We start from the raw sequence: 19,175 nt of genomic DNA, 5'->3' as shown, positions 1-19,175 counted from the left end.
ATTCAAAATTGCCTCAGTTTAGGAGACAGAGGGTGATATAAAAGGTTGCTTTAGTGACTGGAAGCCAGTGTCCAGTCATGTACCACATCTGTGCTGGATCCCCTATTATTCGTAATTCATATCAACAACATTGATGACTTTGTGGAGGGTTGGAATAGTAAGTTTGTGGATGACACAAAGATTGGCTAGGTGGTTAACAGAGAGGTTGAACAGTCTTGGGCTACAAGAATATAGAGACGGAATGGCCAAATGGGTATCTCAGTGGCAGATCGAATTTAACCCTGAAAAGCGTTAGGTGATACATTTTGGAAGGAGTTATTTGACAAGGAAGTACCCAATGAATGGTAGAACACTCGGAAGTTCTGTGGAACAAAGGGATCTTGGCGTGTTTGTCCACAGATCTCTGAAGGTGGAAGGGCATGTTAGTAGGGTGGTGAACACTGCATATGGGACACTTGCCTTTATCAACCAATGCATAGATTACAAAAGCAGGGAAATCATGTTGTGTAGAACTTTGGTGAGACCTCGGCTAGAGTACTGTGTGCAGTTCTGGTCACCACTTTATAGGAAGGATGTGATTGCACTGGAGGGGGTGCAGAGGACATTTGCTAGGATGCTGCCTGGGATGGAAGATTTAAGTTATGAAGAGAGGTTGGATGTACTTGGGTTGTTTTTGTTGGAGCAGAGAAGACTGAGGGACAACATGATCAAGATGTACAAGATTATGCACTCCCTCAGGACTGCACTGTGCTCTCGGCCACATTTTAATGCTCTGCTCTGACAATGGGGCTTAAACCCACCATGCCTAAACTCAGAGATCCAACTCCAGCTAAATGACCCACTCTGACACAACTGGAGAAAGCTAAATACCACCTCAATGGCTCAACTGAGCCTCTGACTAATCTATAGTTCCTCAGGGTCTTTAGCCAACTTCTATTCTTCCTTGTTGAGCATCTTTATTACTGTGACTATAGGGTGAAATGGGGAGCTCGGGGGAATTGATTACCCAAAGCGCATCAGCAAACAAAGGAGAATTCAACAAATTTACACCTTGTCTAACTGCGCAGATCAATCTGAATGTTTTGAGTGTTCCTAATGTGCAACAGATTGGATCCCTGGATAGTGGTACAGAAGGAACCATCGATGAGAGGAATTTGTAGAGATATGTGTCAGATCCTAGAAGACAGAGCCTAATATAGACGTTACTATATAATAGGGTTAGGTGGATTGGCTATGCTAAATTGCCCCTTAGTGTCCAAGATGTGTAGGTTAGGGGGATTAGTGGGGTAAATGCGTGAGGGTAGGCGGTGGTTGGGCCTGGGTAAGATGCTCTGTTGGAGAGTCGGTGCAAACTTGACAGGCTGAATGGCCCCCTTCGCGCTGTAGGCATTCAATGAATATAACCAGAGCAAAATGATCAGAGCACTCAGTTTCTGGCTTTGGGAGAGAGGCATGAGGACCTTCCCCATTGGAATTAATCACATGAATTGCAGAAACTAATTGTGCACCTTGTTGGGCCACACCCAACGAGCCTGACTCTCCCTGGACAAGCTCTGAGAGGGAGGCCAACAGGAAGCAAGTTGAAGAAGGGAAAGGGTTAACGTATTTTGTACCTAAAGGGAAAGGGTTAATGTATTTTGTACCTAAAAGGTTGAACTTTGTACTTAGAATGTATCACCAACATAACCCTTCATTGTGGTTAATCACCCCTTGTTTATACTACTCCTGACATTAATACAAGTTATTCATTCTTTAAACTCTTATTCGTATAACGATAGACAGTCAATGTGAATGTTAATTGTAAAGTCTCACCCTTTCTACAAGCTTGTGCATGGTTTGAGGAAAGAAAGCAATTACATGATGTGGAGTGCGATACGGCCATTTGACAGGAAGACTCCCCGCTGGGACAGCTGCAATTGCGCCGGTAACTTCAAAGGGGAAACCGCGGAAGAGCAGGGAACCGGAGCTTACTTCGTGACCAGCAGTTGTGAATTGTACTTTTGAGTCATGACTAGTCTGGACTTTGCTTTGTGACTAGTATTGGGAGCCATGCTGTATATATATCCCCACTTTTTTGTGTTCAGGGAGAACTTTGACTTCCGCTTTCAGGGGTCAGGTTCTCCCGCAAGCTTGTGAGAATAAAGCCTTGCTGTATTTTGACTCAGACTAGTCTCAGAGGTATTTTTTACCTACAACAATTGGTGCCGAAACCCAGGAGACCCCGGGATCTGTTTGCGGGAATCTGTTTGCGGGCTCAGGTTGAATGGCCACACCCTGGGTACTGGAATAGAATTCTGAACCTAATGGCGTGAGTCAAACTACAGTGAGGTGATCATATGTGATGAGAGTGTGAGAGTGAAAGACATCTGAACTGAAACAAGGAGGCATCATTTGTCTTTTATACTCAGCCTTTTGGGTATAAAGACTGGAGAAAAAGGTGCCTGGGGTGTGATGTTCAGACATGAGTGAGAGAGAGAGACTGTCTAAGTGATCACTGGAGTTGAAGCCGACTTAATGGTGTAAGCTTAATAGTGTAAGCTTAATAGTGTAAGCGGTGGTACGGAGGGATTTGATCACCCCTGACAGGTAACACCGGACTCTGATAAGAGCGACCTAGGAGGGGGAGAGCGAGAAGGGAGAATAGAAGACTCCAGGTGGTGAGTATAAAACTTATCTGTATTATGGTGGGATCACAAGGACAGTGGGGACCCCCGGGCTCCCTAATAAATGAATATATGACTGAGAGGGATAAACTTATTAAACAGATGAGAAAAGGGGGGAGGGACTTATCCTACCCTCTGAGCCAACAGCATAAGTGGTTGGATAAAGAAAAGAGAAACATGACAAAGAAAATAGGAGTAATGTTAATACATCAGTTAGCTGGACTAATTGAGCAAGTAGTCGCCTCTACTAAGAAGTGGAGTGAGGAAAAAGAAAGCATTAGGGAGTTAGAATCCAGAGTAAGGGAACTGGAGAAACAAAACCAAGTATTAGAAGAAAAGCAATGGAGAGGGGAAACTGTTCCTCTACCTCCTTATGAGTCCACACAACAGGGACTAAACACTCTTCCAGAGGAGTGGGAAGCGCTAGAACACAACTTAGCGCCAGTAACCCAAGGGGGAACAGATTCACAGCCAAAAGTAAATTATGAACCCTTCACCCCAGGTGAGAGGCAGCAGATAATGGCTTCCCTGGGTAAATTACAACCTAGAAGCGCAAACACTAAATTCTGGGAAGGATTAGACACAATCTGGGTGAGACACCTATTACACCTGAGAGACGTACGCCAGCTGGTCAGGGCAGCCTGTACAACGGGTAAGTGGAGGCAGGTAGCAGGTGGACCCGCCGCTCCTCCAGCACAGGATTATAGTGGGGGACGGTGGACACATATAGTCACCCTAACATCAAAATTAGATGCCCGGCAGACACCCTTCGCCCAGTTTGAAACTCTGAGAGTGGGAGGGAATAATCCTACTAACTGGAGTAGGATAACCACAACGAAACAGTTAAAAGGGGAAGGAGCTTCTGAATATGGGGGATGGTTGTTCCAGGTATATCAGGAGTGCTCAGGACAAGGAAACCCAGGTCGAGGGGATCGAGCGTTCATCCAGGCTTTTAAGGATGAATTCTTTAGTGTTCACCAAAACATCCTAAAAGTGGGAGTGATTATGTCCCAGGATTACGATGAGTTGGTAGAGTGGGCTAATGGCGTACTGGGAGGTGGATAGGAGAAATCTTAGTTTTTGTATTTCAGTGTGTTTGTGTGGTCTGGTTGCTAGTCAAATGTAGGTGGTTGTTGTTGTATTAGATTGAGAACAGGAGTTGTCGTAGCCTGTTTGTTCTTGTGGAGTGTTTATTGCGGGTAATAAATGCAATGCTTTGAAGTTTAGCCTCGGGGAGCTGGGGAAGTGTTAAGACTGTTAAGGATTAAAGTGAAAAGATTTCTTGAATTTACTTCTGTTTTGAGTTTAATTACAGTTTGGAAGAAAGAAGAATAAAAGTGACTGTCTTAATCCACGTTCTGTATTCTTTTAAAAGTTTTACTTACATCTCAGTTTAAGATGTTAAGTTTGAATGAATGTTGGAAGCTTCCATGTGTGTCTATGTGTGTGTTTAACAAAGTCGTTTGCTTTGGTGTTTTCCCCTAGTTGTGATTTTACAATAGTGGGTTTGATACAGAGTTTAAATAAAATTGGAAAGTAAATTGAAATTTCAAAATCGAAGCACATAAATTGAAGTTTGAAATAGCCAATTTGAATTTTGAATAAACCTGTGTTTGAATTTTGTGAAGAAAGGACGTAAACCTTGGAGGGAACCATGTGCTCTCTCCTTTGTCTTGAAGTGAGAATTATAAGAGTTAGTTGAGAAGTTAAGAGAAGAAAATAAGTAATTTTATGGAAAAGTAGATAAGCAAGAACAAAAGAATGAGGTAAATGTACTGTCTATGAGTCAGTTTAAAATATATTAAGTTAGTGAAATGAATCGTAATTCTACTTATTTCAAATTCCAGCAGGAGGTTAATCAATTAAATCTTAGTTGTCAATGCAAATTGTCCATGTAGAATGCAGTATTAAGGTCCGCAGGATATAGCAATTTACGAATGTCTGATAGTTTAGTATTCTGTAGCTGGGATGCGTAAATTAGAGGGATTAGTGGGTAAATATGTAGGGATATGGGGATAGGGCCTGGGTGGGATTGTGGTCGGTGCAGACTCGATGGGCCGAATGGCCTCTTTCTGTGCTGTAGGGTTTCTAAGATTTCTAAGAATTATGTACTGCCGTTGGAATTTTATGTGCTATCTATTGTTCAAAGTTTGCCAAATATAGAATACTGCAAAGCTTAAAATCTAGCCAGTTAAAATCAAACCAAAACGTTTCTGATTAATTAGCTAGTATGTATTGTACCTCCTTTGGTTTTGATTTGGCATCTGTTGTTTTCCTCGAGTGCAGGGGTTTGATCTGGAGCTCAGTTTAAAAATGGAAACGGCTTGAATTAAAAGGGTTTGGATATTACGGGTTTTGCTGTGTAAAGTGGTATGATACAACTGCTGCTTGATTATTCTTATTATACAGTATAGCACTGCCATATAGACCCGAGAATAAAATCAAATCCTGAAAAGCCTTCACCAATTTTATATAATGTAGTTATATATTATATGTTGTGTATTGATAAAACATAATTCTGTAGGAGCTTCATGTTTTCCTTGCCATACAAATGATCAAATTAGATATAATGTAAGAGTACATCATATATAGAGATTGGAGCTGTATGGCATGTGATTTAATGGGGGAAACGATGTCTTTTGATGAGATTATATACAAATGAATGGATGTCCAACTGCAGCCAAAAAGCCAGTGTAAAGTGTTATTTAATTCACACTAAGCTTTTTCTATGGAAGGAGGAATGTGTAGTTAACTGTATAATGTACTAGCTAAAGCCATACAGATATCGGGAAAATGTGGACAGAGGTATTGCCCACTATACTAATGAGATTAAGAATTACCACAAACCGGACAACCGGATTAACCCCTTATGAATTAATGACAGAATGGGCGATGATGTAGGTTCACTAAAATATGAATTCAGGAGATACATTTGGAACTAAGCACCCAACTAAAAGGGATGCACAAATTGATAAAAGACAATCCAGAACAAAGAGACACAGAGAGAGAGAGAGCTTGAAATGCTCCCTGACGGCTGGGAAGTTGCGTCCTAGTAAAAACACTACTTGACAAACCTGGGTTCACCCCGAAATGGAAGGGCCCCTATGAGGTTAAAAATTGTGTAGTGTGCTTAATTCACAGATATGTGAGACGGTTGACCTCCAAGCAAGCTGAACGGGTTCGCGGGAAGTTGCGCGTGGGCGGTATAGCCTTTGGACCATTGTATAACGGTCACGCGGGCTATTAGTTAAGTGATAAGATGATTTTCTTGCAGCTTCTCACGACCCTTGCCCTGCTGGTTACGGAGGGGAAGTATAGATGGAATTGTGTAGACTTGGAGACAGAGCATTGCAAGCATCTCTGTCCCAATGTCTCTGTCTATTGTAACCTTCCAACACACGGAGGTAACCCGTAGGGAGGTAACCCATAGGGATCGCTGCTCGGGATTCCTTAACCATGCCATGTTGCCAACTCTGTTGGAGGGGCGAGGTGATTGGGGTCTCCCATGCAATGTACCTTGATGTAACTGGAATTTCCGGTGTTTAGCTGAGGGACCGGGATCAATCTGTACCCGGCATCAGCAGAGGGCTCGGGAGGATGTGTACATCAACACGAGATTTGGCCGATCCAAGCGATCATCCAAGCAATCCTCTAAAATCAGATCCCATCACGTGAACACTTTCATGTATATGTCTTACTTGTATGTATTACAGTCAAATTTTGAGCAAGTGCTGGGTCTGCTTACATATTCCCATGCATGGAGGAAAGGGGGGAAAAGTCCTTTATTCCCTATCCCTTTGTCAACTCCGGGAATGGTAGAGGGGATTTTGAATCAGAATGGAACCCAAGACGGGACAAGGAAAGTGACATTTAAAAACCCCATCAGGCATGTTGTGAAAAACAACATCTGCCTGGTAAGAAATGGAACCATACCTGTGGGCCGTAGCTACTGTACCCAGCAGATTAATGTCACCAGTGGTGCCTGGATTTTGGTGCAACAGATTACAGTCCATTGCCCCACTGCTGATGTCCTGGTCAGCCTCTCCTCTACTTATATGAACAGCAGGACTGCATATAATGGTTCCTGTTTTGTCTGTGGAAACAATGCCTACCCATGGCTTCCTTGGGATTGGGTAGGATCATGTTATTTAGTATATGTGGTACCCTATATTCATCATTAGTGAGACAGAACGGTTCTTCATGCTAGCCTTCCCACTTTACGGGACAACAAAGGCAGCTCAGGAACTTATACATATGGCCTCGACCTTAGAGAGAATTGCAAATGAGACTAGAGACGGGTTCGAGGAGGTGAGCACAGCCTTCTCTGAAGTATCAGCCGAGGTTGTAGCTATCCGGACTGTTGCTTTACAGAACCAATTGACACTTGATTATGTGTTGGCTTTCCAGGGAGGAACATGCGCTCCGAATGCTGCATCCCAGATGATTCGGAAAATATAACTTGTTTGGCAGATCATATCAAACGAGTAGCGAAGACAATACGGATGAAGAGAGCCAATATCATAATTATAACCCTCCGGAATGGCTAGGGCAATGGTTTGAGTCGTGGGGATCATACCTGATGCATGGGTTGATTGTATTAATTGTCATTGTTATCGTTTGTTGTGTTAGTATGGCATTATTTAACACTTGTTGTCAAACAGTCACCGCCCGATTTATGCCGAGTGAATGTGTATGGGCAGAGGGGGCAAACCTCCTGACAAAGGAGCTAGGCCCATATGCTGGTAACGTTTGGCTCTGAATTGGTCATGGGGCCATGTTTGAACTTGGCCCCGACCAAAAGGGGGATTGAAGAAGGGAAAGGGTTAACGTATTTTGTACCTAAAGGGAAAGGATTAATGTATTTTGTACCTAAAAGGTTGAACTTTGTACTTAGAATGTATCACCAACATAACCCTTCATTGTGGCTAATCTCCCGTTGTTTATACGACTCCTGACATTAATACAAGTTATTCATTCTTTAAACTCTTATTTTTATAACGATAGACAGTCAATGTGAATGTTAATTGTAAAGTCTCACCTTTTCTACGAGCTTGTGTGTGGTTTGAGGAAAGAAAGCAATTACATGATGTGGAGTGCGATACGCCGTTTGACAGGAAGACTCCCCGCTGGGACAGCTGCAATTGCGCCGGTAACTTCAAAGGGGAAACCGCGGAAGAGCAGGGAACCGGAGCTTACTTCGTGACCAGAAGCTGTGATTTGTACTTTTGATTTGTAACTGGTCTGGAGTTTGCTTCTTGACCAGCAGCTGTGAATTGTACTTTTGAGTCGCGACTAGTCTGGAGTTTGCTTTGTGACTAGTATTGGGAGCCATGCTGTATATATATCCCCACTTTTCTGTGTTCAGGGAGAACTTTGACTTCCGCTTTCAGGGGTCAGGTTCTCCTGCAAGCTTGTGAGAATAAAGCCTTGCTGTATTTTGACTCAGACTAGTCTCAGAGGTATTCTTTACCTACAACACAAGTGAACAGAGAACCACAGCCTCCCTAAGTGTTAATTACGAAGGCAGGGACAGCATGTCACTTTACAGCAAGTAGATTATTTCTCCGTTGTAGTCTCTTTGGAGAAAGACTCTGAGAAGGCAGACCCCCTGTTGTTATTGGTGGATCAGTGAGCCCCAGTCCAAAGCTTGGTGCCACCTTGGTGGATGCAGCCAATCAGGAACAGCAAATGTGGCTCACATGGCTTATCAGGACATTCTGTAACTAGGAATACTTACAAATTGATGAAATGCCCTGTACTCCATTTGTTCTGATAGGAAACCTTTAGCCAACACTTGGAGCAAAAATCAGAGGAATTAGTGCAGATTCCTGTTCCTGATTACAATCTATAAAGGTCACTAAGTTCACCTCTGCAGCCCCTGTAATTGAAGTACCCACTGGTGCTTATTGCCCAGATTTAGCCATGAAGAACGGAGATTGGGATTAAACCAAAAGTGAAAAATGCTGGAGAAACTCAGCAGGTCTGACAGCATCTGTGGAGAGAGAATAGCACCAACATTTCGAGTCAAATTGACCCTTCATCAGAGCTGGATTGGGATTAAATGTTGGAGGACAGTCAGCATCTGGTAAACTGGACACGCATAAGAGACTGCACCATCGAGGGCAAGGTAGGGAATCATGGGGGAATCAATGAGGAATGGTGATTGGGCAAACCTTTAAACACTGTATAGAATATCAACTCACCTTAAAAGCCAATGGAAGCTCAATGATGTACAGGTCGATGTAATCGAAGTTTAAAAGTTTGAGGGATTTCTCCAGATAGGATTGCACCATCTCAGGTGAATGGTGGGTGTTCCATAGCTGAAAATGTGAAGTTTATCCATCATGTTGAAACAGCACTGTCAAATTCCTTATTACAGCACAGTCTGACAATTCCGTATTGAAGACTTCACATTATAAGAGTTCAAATTGTGCTTAATTATAAACTGTATGGGTACCAGTCCTGTAGGAGAGAGACGATAGCTCACTGGATGGCACTGCCCAACGGGCTAAATCTTGTAACCTGCAAAATGATGGGTTTCATATTCCATGTGGGCTGAAGCTTTGGAGTTATGACAGCAAGGTCAAAATCAGACAGCTATTTAAAAGTGTAGAGGGTTCAGAGTTGACTGTAATGCCTTCTGTAGTTCAATAGCCTGTTGAATAAGTGTTCACGTTTGTGGGACGCTGGTGAGCTGCTCATTCTTGCACAATTAAAATCAACACTAGCAGGAAAGGAGAGAATCTGAGGCATAAAATGGTTTGTTGAATCAATAAAAGTGTGATATAAATGCAGACTGTCGTTGTTCATTAATGTTTCTTTATTCTAAGTTAGTTAATTCCAACAGGATAGCTTTACCACTGGTTCCTGGCAAGATCTGAGAAATTCAGTTGGGGTTTCAGCTCCTGGTAATATTTTGAAGGGTGTGAGTTTGTGTGTATGCTGTGTTTAGATGTGCATGCATCTGTGTGAGCAAATGAGTGTCTACACATATGCATGTGGATGTATGTGAACACGTGTGTGGGGACTGGTATGCATGTGTACGCATACAATTTGTGCCGGCACATGAATGTGTATTCATATTAACAATGTGTGCATATGAGTCCCTGTGTTTATATGTGGCTATGTTCATCTGTATATGTGCAAGAACATGTGTGTTTGTGTGTGCATGTTTGTCTGTGCAGGTGAGTGTGCGAGGTCATTGGGTGAGAATAAGATCAAGGTCACTGTGATGACTCCACAGTTGAATAGCAGGCTTTCATTCACTATCTGTGAAGGTACAAAATGTGTGAGCAACAGAAACAGCTCCAAGAAAGGGAGAGAAGTGAGGGAGAGTGAGACATGCTTGAAATGTGTGTTACCTTGCCACAGTAATAGATGTCATCACGCCTCACTGTACCATCAGCAATCTTTTCCTGAATGGCCTTTCCAATTTCTGCTTCGTTACCATAAACCCAGGCTCCATCAAAATGGCGGTAACCCACATCAATCGCTACTTTCATCGCATGGTAACATGTATCCTTGGCAGTCTATTCAATGGAAATGTATCAGCACTTAGAGCACAATTAATAAGCCGATACAAACCTATGTCTTATTGTACTTTTAAAAATATTATACACTTCCCCAAGAGTGCAGTGGGAAATGATATACTACAGATTTGAAATCTAGTACTTTTTTGTTTCACATCACATTAAACAATCTGTCTGCTTTCTGAGAGTCATGATATTCTTCCTGAGAGGCTTGCCTAGCCTCTACCCTCTCTGACAAATCTGGGAAAATAGCGCTCGATTTTATCATTGCGTTGTGCCCGTTTTCGTGCGCGAAAATTTGGTAAAGTCGGGTGTGAGGCAAGTAGCGCAATTCGCGCCAGAATTCGTGCCGGTTCCCCCTTTGCCAAGGCCCGAAAATGGCCGCGATCAGGACCATGCCGAAACGGGTGCAACGGCCGCTTAAATGCATTTGCATGAATTTAAATTGACTTAATGGGCTGCGCACCCAAACTTATTGGCACTTCCCCCTTTACCACCGTGTTCACCCATCCGGAATTGGCATGAAACAGACATGCTCCATTTAAGTCCTATCCGTCAGTGAGGGTTAGTGAGGACATAAGCGCCTAGTGTCCGATGGCTTTCTGTTTGAGATCAGTGGAGGGAAGGTGGGTCTGCTGCTATTCTGCCTGAGATCAGTGGGGGGAAGGGGAAGGTGCCTGCGAATCAGTCTGGGTGGCGGAGGGGGTTGGGGGATAAGGCGGTCAATAATGTTGTGGGGGTGGGGTAATGTCTGTGGGGCCAGCCCAGGAGGGATGTGGCAGGGGAGCAGCAATCTATCACTTTTTTTCTGCGCATGCGCAATTGGAGGTGCCAATCGGAGCTGCAGGGTTTCGGGCACGTTAAGCCCCGCCCACAGGCTTCTGCAGCGCGATTCAGAATTGCTGATATTTCTTCAGGCAGAGTGCGTATGGGGGCGCCTCAGAACGGGTCTAGAAGTCGGATCTGAAACACTCCCAGATTCAAGTCCGCCCAGCGCTTAGAATCAAAATGGTAAAATAGGGCCCATAAAGTCCAAACAGGTTTGCAGGAGTGTTGTACAAAGGATGCATTTTCCCAGGACTGGAATCTTGAGATGTTTAAAGGGAGTCAGGATTCCTTCTGTCTTTGGAGGCAGAGGGGGCGATTTGACCATCGAGTTGTGCCCATTTGCAGGTGTGAGAATTTGGTAAAATCGGGCGTGAGGTGAGCAGTGCCCACCTCTGCACCGGTTCACACTTTACCAAAGCCTGAAAATGGCCGCGATCAGGAACTCACCCAAAACGAGTGCGACGCCCATTTAAATATACTTGCATCGATTTCAATACACTTAACGAGCTGCACACTCCACTTTACCAACACTTCTGCCTTTACCACTTCGTTCGCAGTCCAGAATTGGCCTGGAACAGACATACTCGATGAAAGTCCGATTTGGCGGTCCATCAGTGAGGGTTAGTGAGGAGGTAAGTGCCTACTATTGGACGGCTCCATGCTGCTTATGGGAGGTCCTTTCGTGATGCCCATTTTGTTTTTTGGGTCGGTGGGGGGCTCTGCGAGTGTGTGGGAGGGTGTGAGGGCTGTTGCTCAGCAGGGCATCCAATGTTCAATTCGCGGCATGGACCCAAGTCTCAGCACTGACCTTGGGTCTTGTGGATACTGCTGGGTCCTAATGCACGCAGCACTCTTCCATCTGAAGGATGTGCACAAAGGCCTTGAAAATTGCACTGCTGTAACATCAGAATATTTCCAGGTGTGTTACTGTGTTGCTGGGGGGCATGTGGGTGGGGAATGGGATGTTTGTGTTGCTGGGTGCATATAGGAGGGGGGAATGGGCAGTATGGGCAGTGTGTGTTGCTGGACTAGGAGCAAGCAGGGTTCCTTAACCTTCATGTGTTTCTCTCCTTCTCCAACCTTTCCCTCCCTCCCCCTTCAGAGTGATGAGATGGCTTTTGCGATGCAACTGATTGATCTTGCAGTTCTTTTGGTTGCTGCTGGAGCTGAGGAGGAGGAGCTGAAGGAGGAATTGCAGGCAGAGGAGTACCAGGCCTTACCACTTGCAGGGGTAGAGGGGGATGACCACCAGAGGCAGGAGGCGGACCGGGCCCACGCCTGATTTCGGTGGCCCGACGATTTAAATGCATTAGCATACATTTAATGTATTGGGGGGCATGGGGGGGCTGTGACTGTGTGGGGCACGTGGCTGGGGGGATTGGGGGGCATGGGGGGCTGTGAGTGTGTGGGGCACGTGGCTGGGGGGATTGGGGGGCATGGGGGGATGTGACTGTGTGGGGCATGTGGCTGGGGGGATTGGGGGGAATGGGGGGGCTGTGACTGCGTGGGGTACGTGGCTGGGGGGATTGGGGGGAATGGGGGGGCTGTGAGTGTGTGGGGCACGTGGCTGGGGGGATTGGGGGGAATGGGGGGGCTGTGACTGTCGATGTGCTAGGGGCAAGCATGACTCCAACATTTGTTCATCCCCACCTCCCCCCAATCCACCTCCACCGCCCCCTCCTCCCCCTCCCCCCCTTCAGAGTGACGAGATGGCTTTCGCGATGCAACCAATCGATCTTGCTGTTCTTCTGGTTGCTGCTGGAGCTGAGGAGGAGGAAATGGAGGAAGAACTGCGGGCCCAGGAGGCCCGGGCCGTACCACCTGCAGGACCGGAGGGCGACGACCATCAGAGGCAGGTGGCCGCCATCCACCCAGAGCGGGGGCTTCGGAGAAGGAGGGAGCAGAGACCCCGGCACTTCCCTGCACGAGTGTCCTTCGAGGAAATGTTGGACACCATATACCGCCGACGTTTCAGACTCCGAAAGGATACCGTGTGACACCTGTGCAACCTGTTGCAGGACCTGGTGCCGAGGGGTTGCGGGGGGGGGGGGGCGGGGGGGGGGGCACCCATTCTCAGTGGCTGTCAGATTGACGGCTGCTCTGAACTTTTACACGACTGGCTCCTTCCAGAGGCTGAGCGGAGATGTCTGTGGCATCTCCCAGTCTGCAGTCCACACGTGTCAAGAACATAAGAACATAAGAAATAGGAGCAGGAGTAGGCCATCTGGCCCTTCGAGCCTGCCCCGCCATTCAACAAGATCATGGCTGATCTGAAGCGAATCAGTTCCACTTACCCGCCTGCTCCCCATATTCCCTAATTCCCTTATCGACCAGAAAACTATCTACCCATGATTTAAATATATTCAACGAGGAGGCCCCCCCCACTTCAATGGGCAGAGAATTCCAGAGATTCACTACCCTCTGAGAGAAGAAGTTCCCCCTCAACTCTGTTCTGAACCGGCCCCCCCTTATTTTGAGGCTGTGCCCTCTAGTTCTGGTTTCCCTTCTAAGTGGAAAGAATCTCTCCACCTCTACCCTATCCAGCCCCTTCATTATCTTATATGTCTCTATAAGATCACCCCTCATCCTTCTAAACTCCAACGAGTACAGACCCAATCTGTTTAATCTCTCCTCATAAGCTACACCCCTCATCTCCGGTATCAACCTGGTGAACCTTCTCTGCACTCCCTCCAAGGCCAATATATCCTTTCGCAAATAAGGGGACCAAAACTGCACACAGTACTCCAGTTGCGGCCTCACCAGTGCCTTGTACAGTTGCAGCAAGACCTCCCTGCTTTTATATTCTATCCCCCTCGCGATAAAGGCCAACATTCCATTCGCCTTCTTGATCACCTGCTGCACCTGCAGACTGAGTTTTTGCGATTCGTGCACAAGGATCCCCAGGTCCCTCTGCACAGTCGCACGATGTAATTTTTCTCCATTTAAATAATATTCCAATTTACTATTATTTCTTCCAAAGTGGATAACCTCACATTTGCTAACGTTATATTCCATCTGCCAGATCCTCGCCCACTCGCTCAGCCTATCCAAATCTCTCTGCAGACTTTCCGCGTCCTCCACGCAATTCGCTTTCCCACTCACCTTCGTGTCATCAGCAAACTTGAATACCCTAGATTCAGTCCCCTCCTCCAGATCATCTATGTAAATGGTAAACAATTGAGGCCCCAGCACCGATCCCTGCGGCACGCCACTGGTTACCAACTGCCAACCAGAAAAGCACCCATTTATCCCAACTCTCTGCTTCCTGTTAGATAGCCAATCCCCAATCCACCTTACCCCTAACTCCATGTACCCCAATCTTCTGCAGCAACCTTTTGTGAGGCACCTTATCGAACGCCTTCTGGAAATCTAAAAACACCACATCCACCGGTTCCCCTCTGTCAACCGCACTAGTGACATCTTCATAAAAGTCCAGTAGATTCGTCAAACACGACTTTCCCTTCATGAATCCATGACTTTCCCTTCATGAATCCATGACTTTCGCTTCATGAATCCATGGTCACCGAGGCCCTGTATGGCCGGGCTGGGCAGTACATCAAATTCAACCTGGACCAGGCCCATCAGGAAGCCCGGGCTGCGGGGTTCGTTGCAATTGTGGGGATGCCGAATGTGCAGGGGGCGGTCGACTGCACCCATGTCGCCCTTAGGGCCCCCCTACAGGATCCACGACAATTTGTCAATCGGAAGGGGTTCCACTCCCTGAATGTACAAAGCGTGTGTGACCACAACATGACCATCATGCACGTTTGCGCCAGACATCCAGGCAGCATACATGACAACTTCATTATAAGGAGGTCCGACATCCCGCAAGCATTTGAGGAGGAGCCCAGGCTGGGGGGGTGGCTCCTGGGTGATATGGGTTACCCGCTTCGGATATGGCTGATGATGCCTGTGCGGAGGCCTGTGACTGAGGCGGAGACCCACTATAATGAGACCCATGTAGCCACCCGCGCGATAGTAGAGAGGTGCATTGGGCTCCTCAAGATGCGGTTCCGGTGCCTGGACCGATCCGGAGGGGCCCTCCAGTACAGCCCCCTGGTCTCCTCCCGCATAGTGGTGGTGTGCTGTGCCTTGCACAATCTGGCTCTGCAGTGAGGTGACCTCTTGGAGGAGGAAGAGGAGGAGGAGGAAGGGGAGATGTGGAAGAGGAGGCTGAGGGCACCGTGGAACACCTGTCAGGTGGTGCAGGGCTGGCAGCGCAGCTGAGGCATGCAAGGGCGGCTAGGGAGGCCCTGATAACCAGGCAGTTCAGTCGCTAGGCGATGGTGATTGTGGGTTCCTCCGGAGAGTAGTGACATTTTCTTCCTTTGGACTCATGGTGAACAATCACTGAAACAACTATATGATGACATCAACAAATTCCATCCCACCATCAGACTCACCATAGACTACTCTCCAAATCGGTTGCATTCTTGGACACACGCATCTCCATCAAGGACGGTCACCTCAGCACTTCACTGTATCGCAAACCCACGGATAACCTCACGATGCTCCACTTCTCCAGTTTCCATCCTAAACACGTTAAAGAAGCCATCCCCTACGGACAAGCCCTCCGTATACACAGGATCTGCTCGGATGAGGAGGATCGCAACACACACCTCCAGACGCTGAAAGATGCCCTCATAAGAACAGGATTATGGCGCTCGACTCATCGATCGACAGTTCCAAAGCGCCACAGTGAAAAACCGCAACAATTTCCTCAGAAGACAAACACTAGACACGGTGGAGAGAGTACCCTTCGTCATCCAGTACTTCCCTGGAGCGGAGAAGCTACGACATCTTCTCCAGAGCCTTCAACATGTCATTGATGAAGACAAACATCTCGCCAAGGCCATCCCCACACCCCCACTTCTTGCCTTCAAACAACTGCACAACCTCAAACAGACCATTGTACGCAGCAAACTACCCAGCCTTCAGGAGAACTGTGACCATGACACCACACAACCCTGCCACAGCAACCTCTGCAAGATGTGCCGAATCATCGACACGGATGCCATTATCTCACATGAGAACACCATCCACCAAGTACACGGTACATACTCTTGCAACTCGGCCAACGTTGTCTACCTGATACGCTGCAGGAAAGGGTGTCCCGAGGCATGGTACACGCGGGAGACCATGCAGACGCTACAACAATGAATGAATGAACACCGCTCGACAATCACCAGGCAAGAGTGCTCTCTTCCTGTTGGGGAACACTTCAGCAGTCATGGGCATTCTGCCTCTGATCTTCAGGTAAGCGTTCTCCAAGGTGACCTTCACGAAACACGGCAACGCAGAGTCGCTGAGCAGAGACTGATAGCCAAGTTCCGCACACATGAGGACGGCCTCAACCGGGATCTTGTGTTCATGTCACACTATCTGTAACCCCCACGACTTGCTTGGGCTTGCAAAATCTCACTAACTGTCCTGGCTGGAGACAATACACATCTCTTTCACCTGTGTTTAACCCTCTCTCCACTCACATTGTCTGTACCTTTAAGACTTGATTACCTGTAAAGACTCGCATTCCAACCATTATTTTGTAAATTGAGTTTGTGTCTTTATATGCCCTGTTTGTGAACAGAAGTCCCGCTTACCTGACGAAGGAGCAGCGCTCCGAAAGCTAGTGGCTTTTGCTACCAAATAAACCTGTTGGACTTTAACCTGGTGTTGTGAGACTTCTTATTGTGTTTACCCCAGTCCAACGCCGGCATCTCCACATCATGACCTCCCCTGTAGCCAGTGAGGATACAAAGATTTCTCTCAAGGCTCCAGCAATTTTCTCCCTTGCCTCTCTCAGTATTCTGGGGTATATCCCCATCAGGACCTGGGGACTTGTCTACCTTAATGTTTCTCAAGACCCCCAATACCACCTTCTTTTTGATCTCAACATGACTCAAACTATCTACACACCCTTTCCCAGACTCATCATCCACCAAGTCTTTCTCTTTGGTGAATACTGATGCAAAGTACTCGTTTAATACCTCGCCCACTTCCTCTGGCTCCACGGATTGATTGCCTCCCCTGTCCTTGAGTGCCATGCCATGTTCTCTATCTGAGCATGACGGCATGGAGATGGAGGTGTGGGGATGGGGTTGTATAACTGCAAGGTGGCCTGCCATCTATTCCCTTCACTTCCCTCAGAGTCACACTGTTCTACCATGACAGTGTACAGCTGGGAGGCTCAATTGCACAGCTGCAGCCTGAGAGATGGGTGGCCTAATAACTTCAAAGGTGACTCGTCGCGGCTTTAAGTTCTAAAGGTTTTATTACACGTATATAACAAGGGTCTGGCAGGACAGTAAGAAAAATCTACTCTCTTCTCCTCCCTGGCTCCCACTGAGGTTCTTCCCCCACCCAGAATGCACATACCTGCACCCGATTGGCTCAGCTTCCTGCACTGCCTGTCCATAGTGCCTAGCCCGATCGCGTGGCCATCAGGGATTGCCCCCTTAAAGAAGCCATGTTACCACAGGTAGAAAGAGGGTACGTACGGGCAAAAGTTCTGTATGTGGTGTCTAGCAGTAATGCCCTGAGACATTATCCTGATGAGTCAAAGCAGAATGCTGCAATATCCAGTGAGTGTGCTTCATGAAGCCTTTTCAGCTTTCATTTTGCATAAAGCACACCATTCCACGGTGAATAGTGTGTCATAAACTCTATATTTTATTATGGGCTTTCACCTCCCTTGACCATAACCAGTTGAACAACATAGTTCCTGCTCACCTGGCTCCCGATAGCTCTCTCCACTCCAGCGAGTCTTTCCTCAACTTCCTGGATCACAACAGGAACTTCTCAATTCCAGGAGGAAAAGACAGTCAAACGGGGAAATGAGAATACTGGTCTGAACTGGTCTTGTATGCTTCAAAATGGGACACCAGTTTGGCTAAAATCAAGCGTCAGATCATGTCCAAGATAGGGTGCAATACCTCATCTTGTTGGCTTGGATCTTGTTTGTCTCCCTTGTGGTGACCTTGAATTGGATTCAATTGGATTTTGCATTTGGTTTTAGGAGCAAGCAAGCAGTGGATTTGGTTTTAACCAGTCCATTCTGAGCATTTGATCTGTAACTTTAAGGATGGATTAAATTTTAAAATAGGGAAATAAGAAAACTGGTCTGAACCGTGGTTTCTTTCTGGTGTGGAGATGCTGGCGTTGGACTGGGGTAAACACAGTAAGAAGTTTAACAACACCAGGTTAAAGTCCAACAGGTTTATTTGGTAGCAAAAGCCACACAAGCTTTCGGAGCTCCAAGCCCCTTCTTCAGGTGAGTGGGAATTCTGTTCACAAACAGAGCATATAAAGACACTCACTGTTTGTGAACAGAATTCCCACTCACCTGAAGAAGGGGTTTGGAGCTCCGAAAGCTTGTGTGGCTTTTGCTACCAAATAAACCTGTTGGACTTTAACCTGGTGTTGTTAAACTTCTTACTGTGTTTCTTTCTGGGTCGGGTTCTTCCTCCATCACCCATTCAAGATGTTTTCCCCAGGCTGGATCCAGCTCCACATTGTCACTGCTTCTGGGAAAATGGGCTCGACCCCCCCCCCCCCCCCCCCTGTCCTAGAGTGAAAATCCAGCCAGTTGGCCCAGTTTTTCCTGAGGCAGGTTCAGCAAGCAGGAAGATTTCCTCACTGTGCAGCCTGCACGGGAGGGAAAATCCATGGATTCTCACATCATTGCACTGAACTGCACTCGGTAACTATCAGGGCAATGCCCTCCATTTTGACAGGGAGTAATGGAGGGACAACAGATAAAGTAGAAAGATTGAAAATAAAAAGACACACTTACAATCCTGGGTGTAGAGTAAGTTCCTATTCCAATAATGGGAATATCATTCCCATCATTTAAAAGGATTCGATGATTTTGTGCTGTCAGGCTCATTTCTCTTACCACTTCCGGTGAAATTTCAGAACTTGTGCTAATGACTATTCAAATCAATAAGGGGACGGGCCAACCATGGTATATGGCTAACTATTAACCCTCTGATTTCTGATCTTTCCTTCCAGTTTCTAAACTTTTAATCACTTTTCCAAAATAAAATGATCATTGTTAACAGGTCGCACACTGCTTTATTACACTGCATCAGAGTAAGCAAGAAGCCACAGATCTCCTTCCCCTCCCTTGAATGTGAGCAGATGCCCATAGACCCTT

General features: G+C 46.5%; 1 protein-coding gene across 2 annotated transcripts in view; it reads right to left on the bottom strand.

Annotated features, from left to right (window-relative positions):
* The window catches only part of LOC144498723 (aldo-keto reductase family 1 member D1-like), a 53,504-nt gene extending 34,556 nt beyond the window's left edge, over nucleotides 1-18,948 (bottom strand). The window contains exons 1-3 of one of the 2 annotated variants that reach the window (XM_078220294.1): nucleotides 18,813-18,948; nucleotides 10,025-10,192; nucleotides 8,867-8,983 (exon numbers count right to left, since the gene is read on the bottom strand). In XM_078220294.1, coding sequence (XP_078076420.1) covers nucleotides 8,867-8,983; nucleotides 10,025-10,192; nucleotides 18,813-18,905 — 378 coding nt within the window. In that variant the 5' untranslated portion in view covers nucleotides 18,906-18,948. The remainder of the gene's footprint in view (nucleotides 1-8,866; nucleotides 8,984-10,024; nucleotides 10,193-18,812) is intronic. The other variant, XM_078220295.1, reaches the window with a different exon arrangement.
* Nucleotides 18,949-19,175: the final 227 nt, after the last annotated feature.

This window comes from Mustelus asterias, chromosome 9, assembly GCF_964213995.1.
Source record: "Mustelus asterias chromosome 9, sMusAst1.hap1.1, whole genome shotgun sequence".
Classification (NCBI taxonomy): Eukaryota; Metazoa; Chordata; class Chondrichthyes; order Carcharhiniformes; family Triakidae; genus Mustelus; species Mustelus asterias.
Note: the sequence above shows the minus strand (reverse complement) of the source record. Positions and strands in the feature narration are given on the sequence as shown.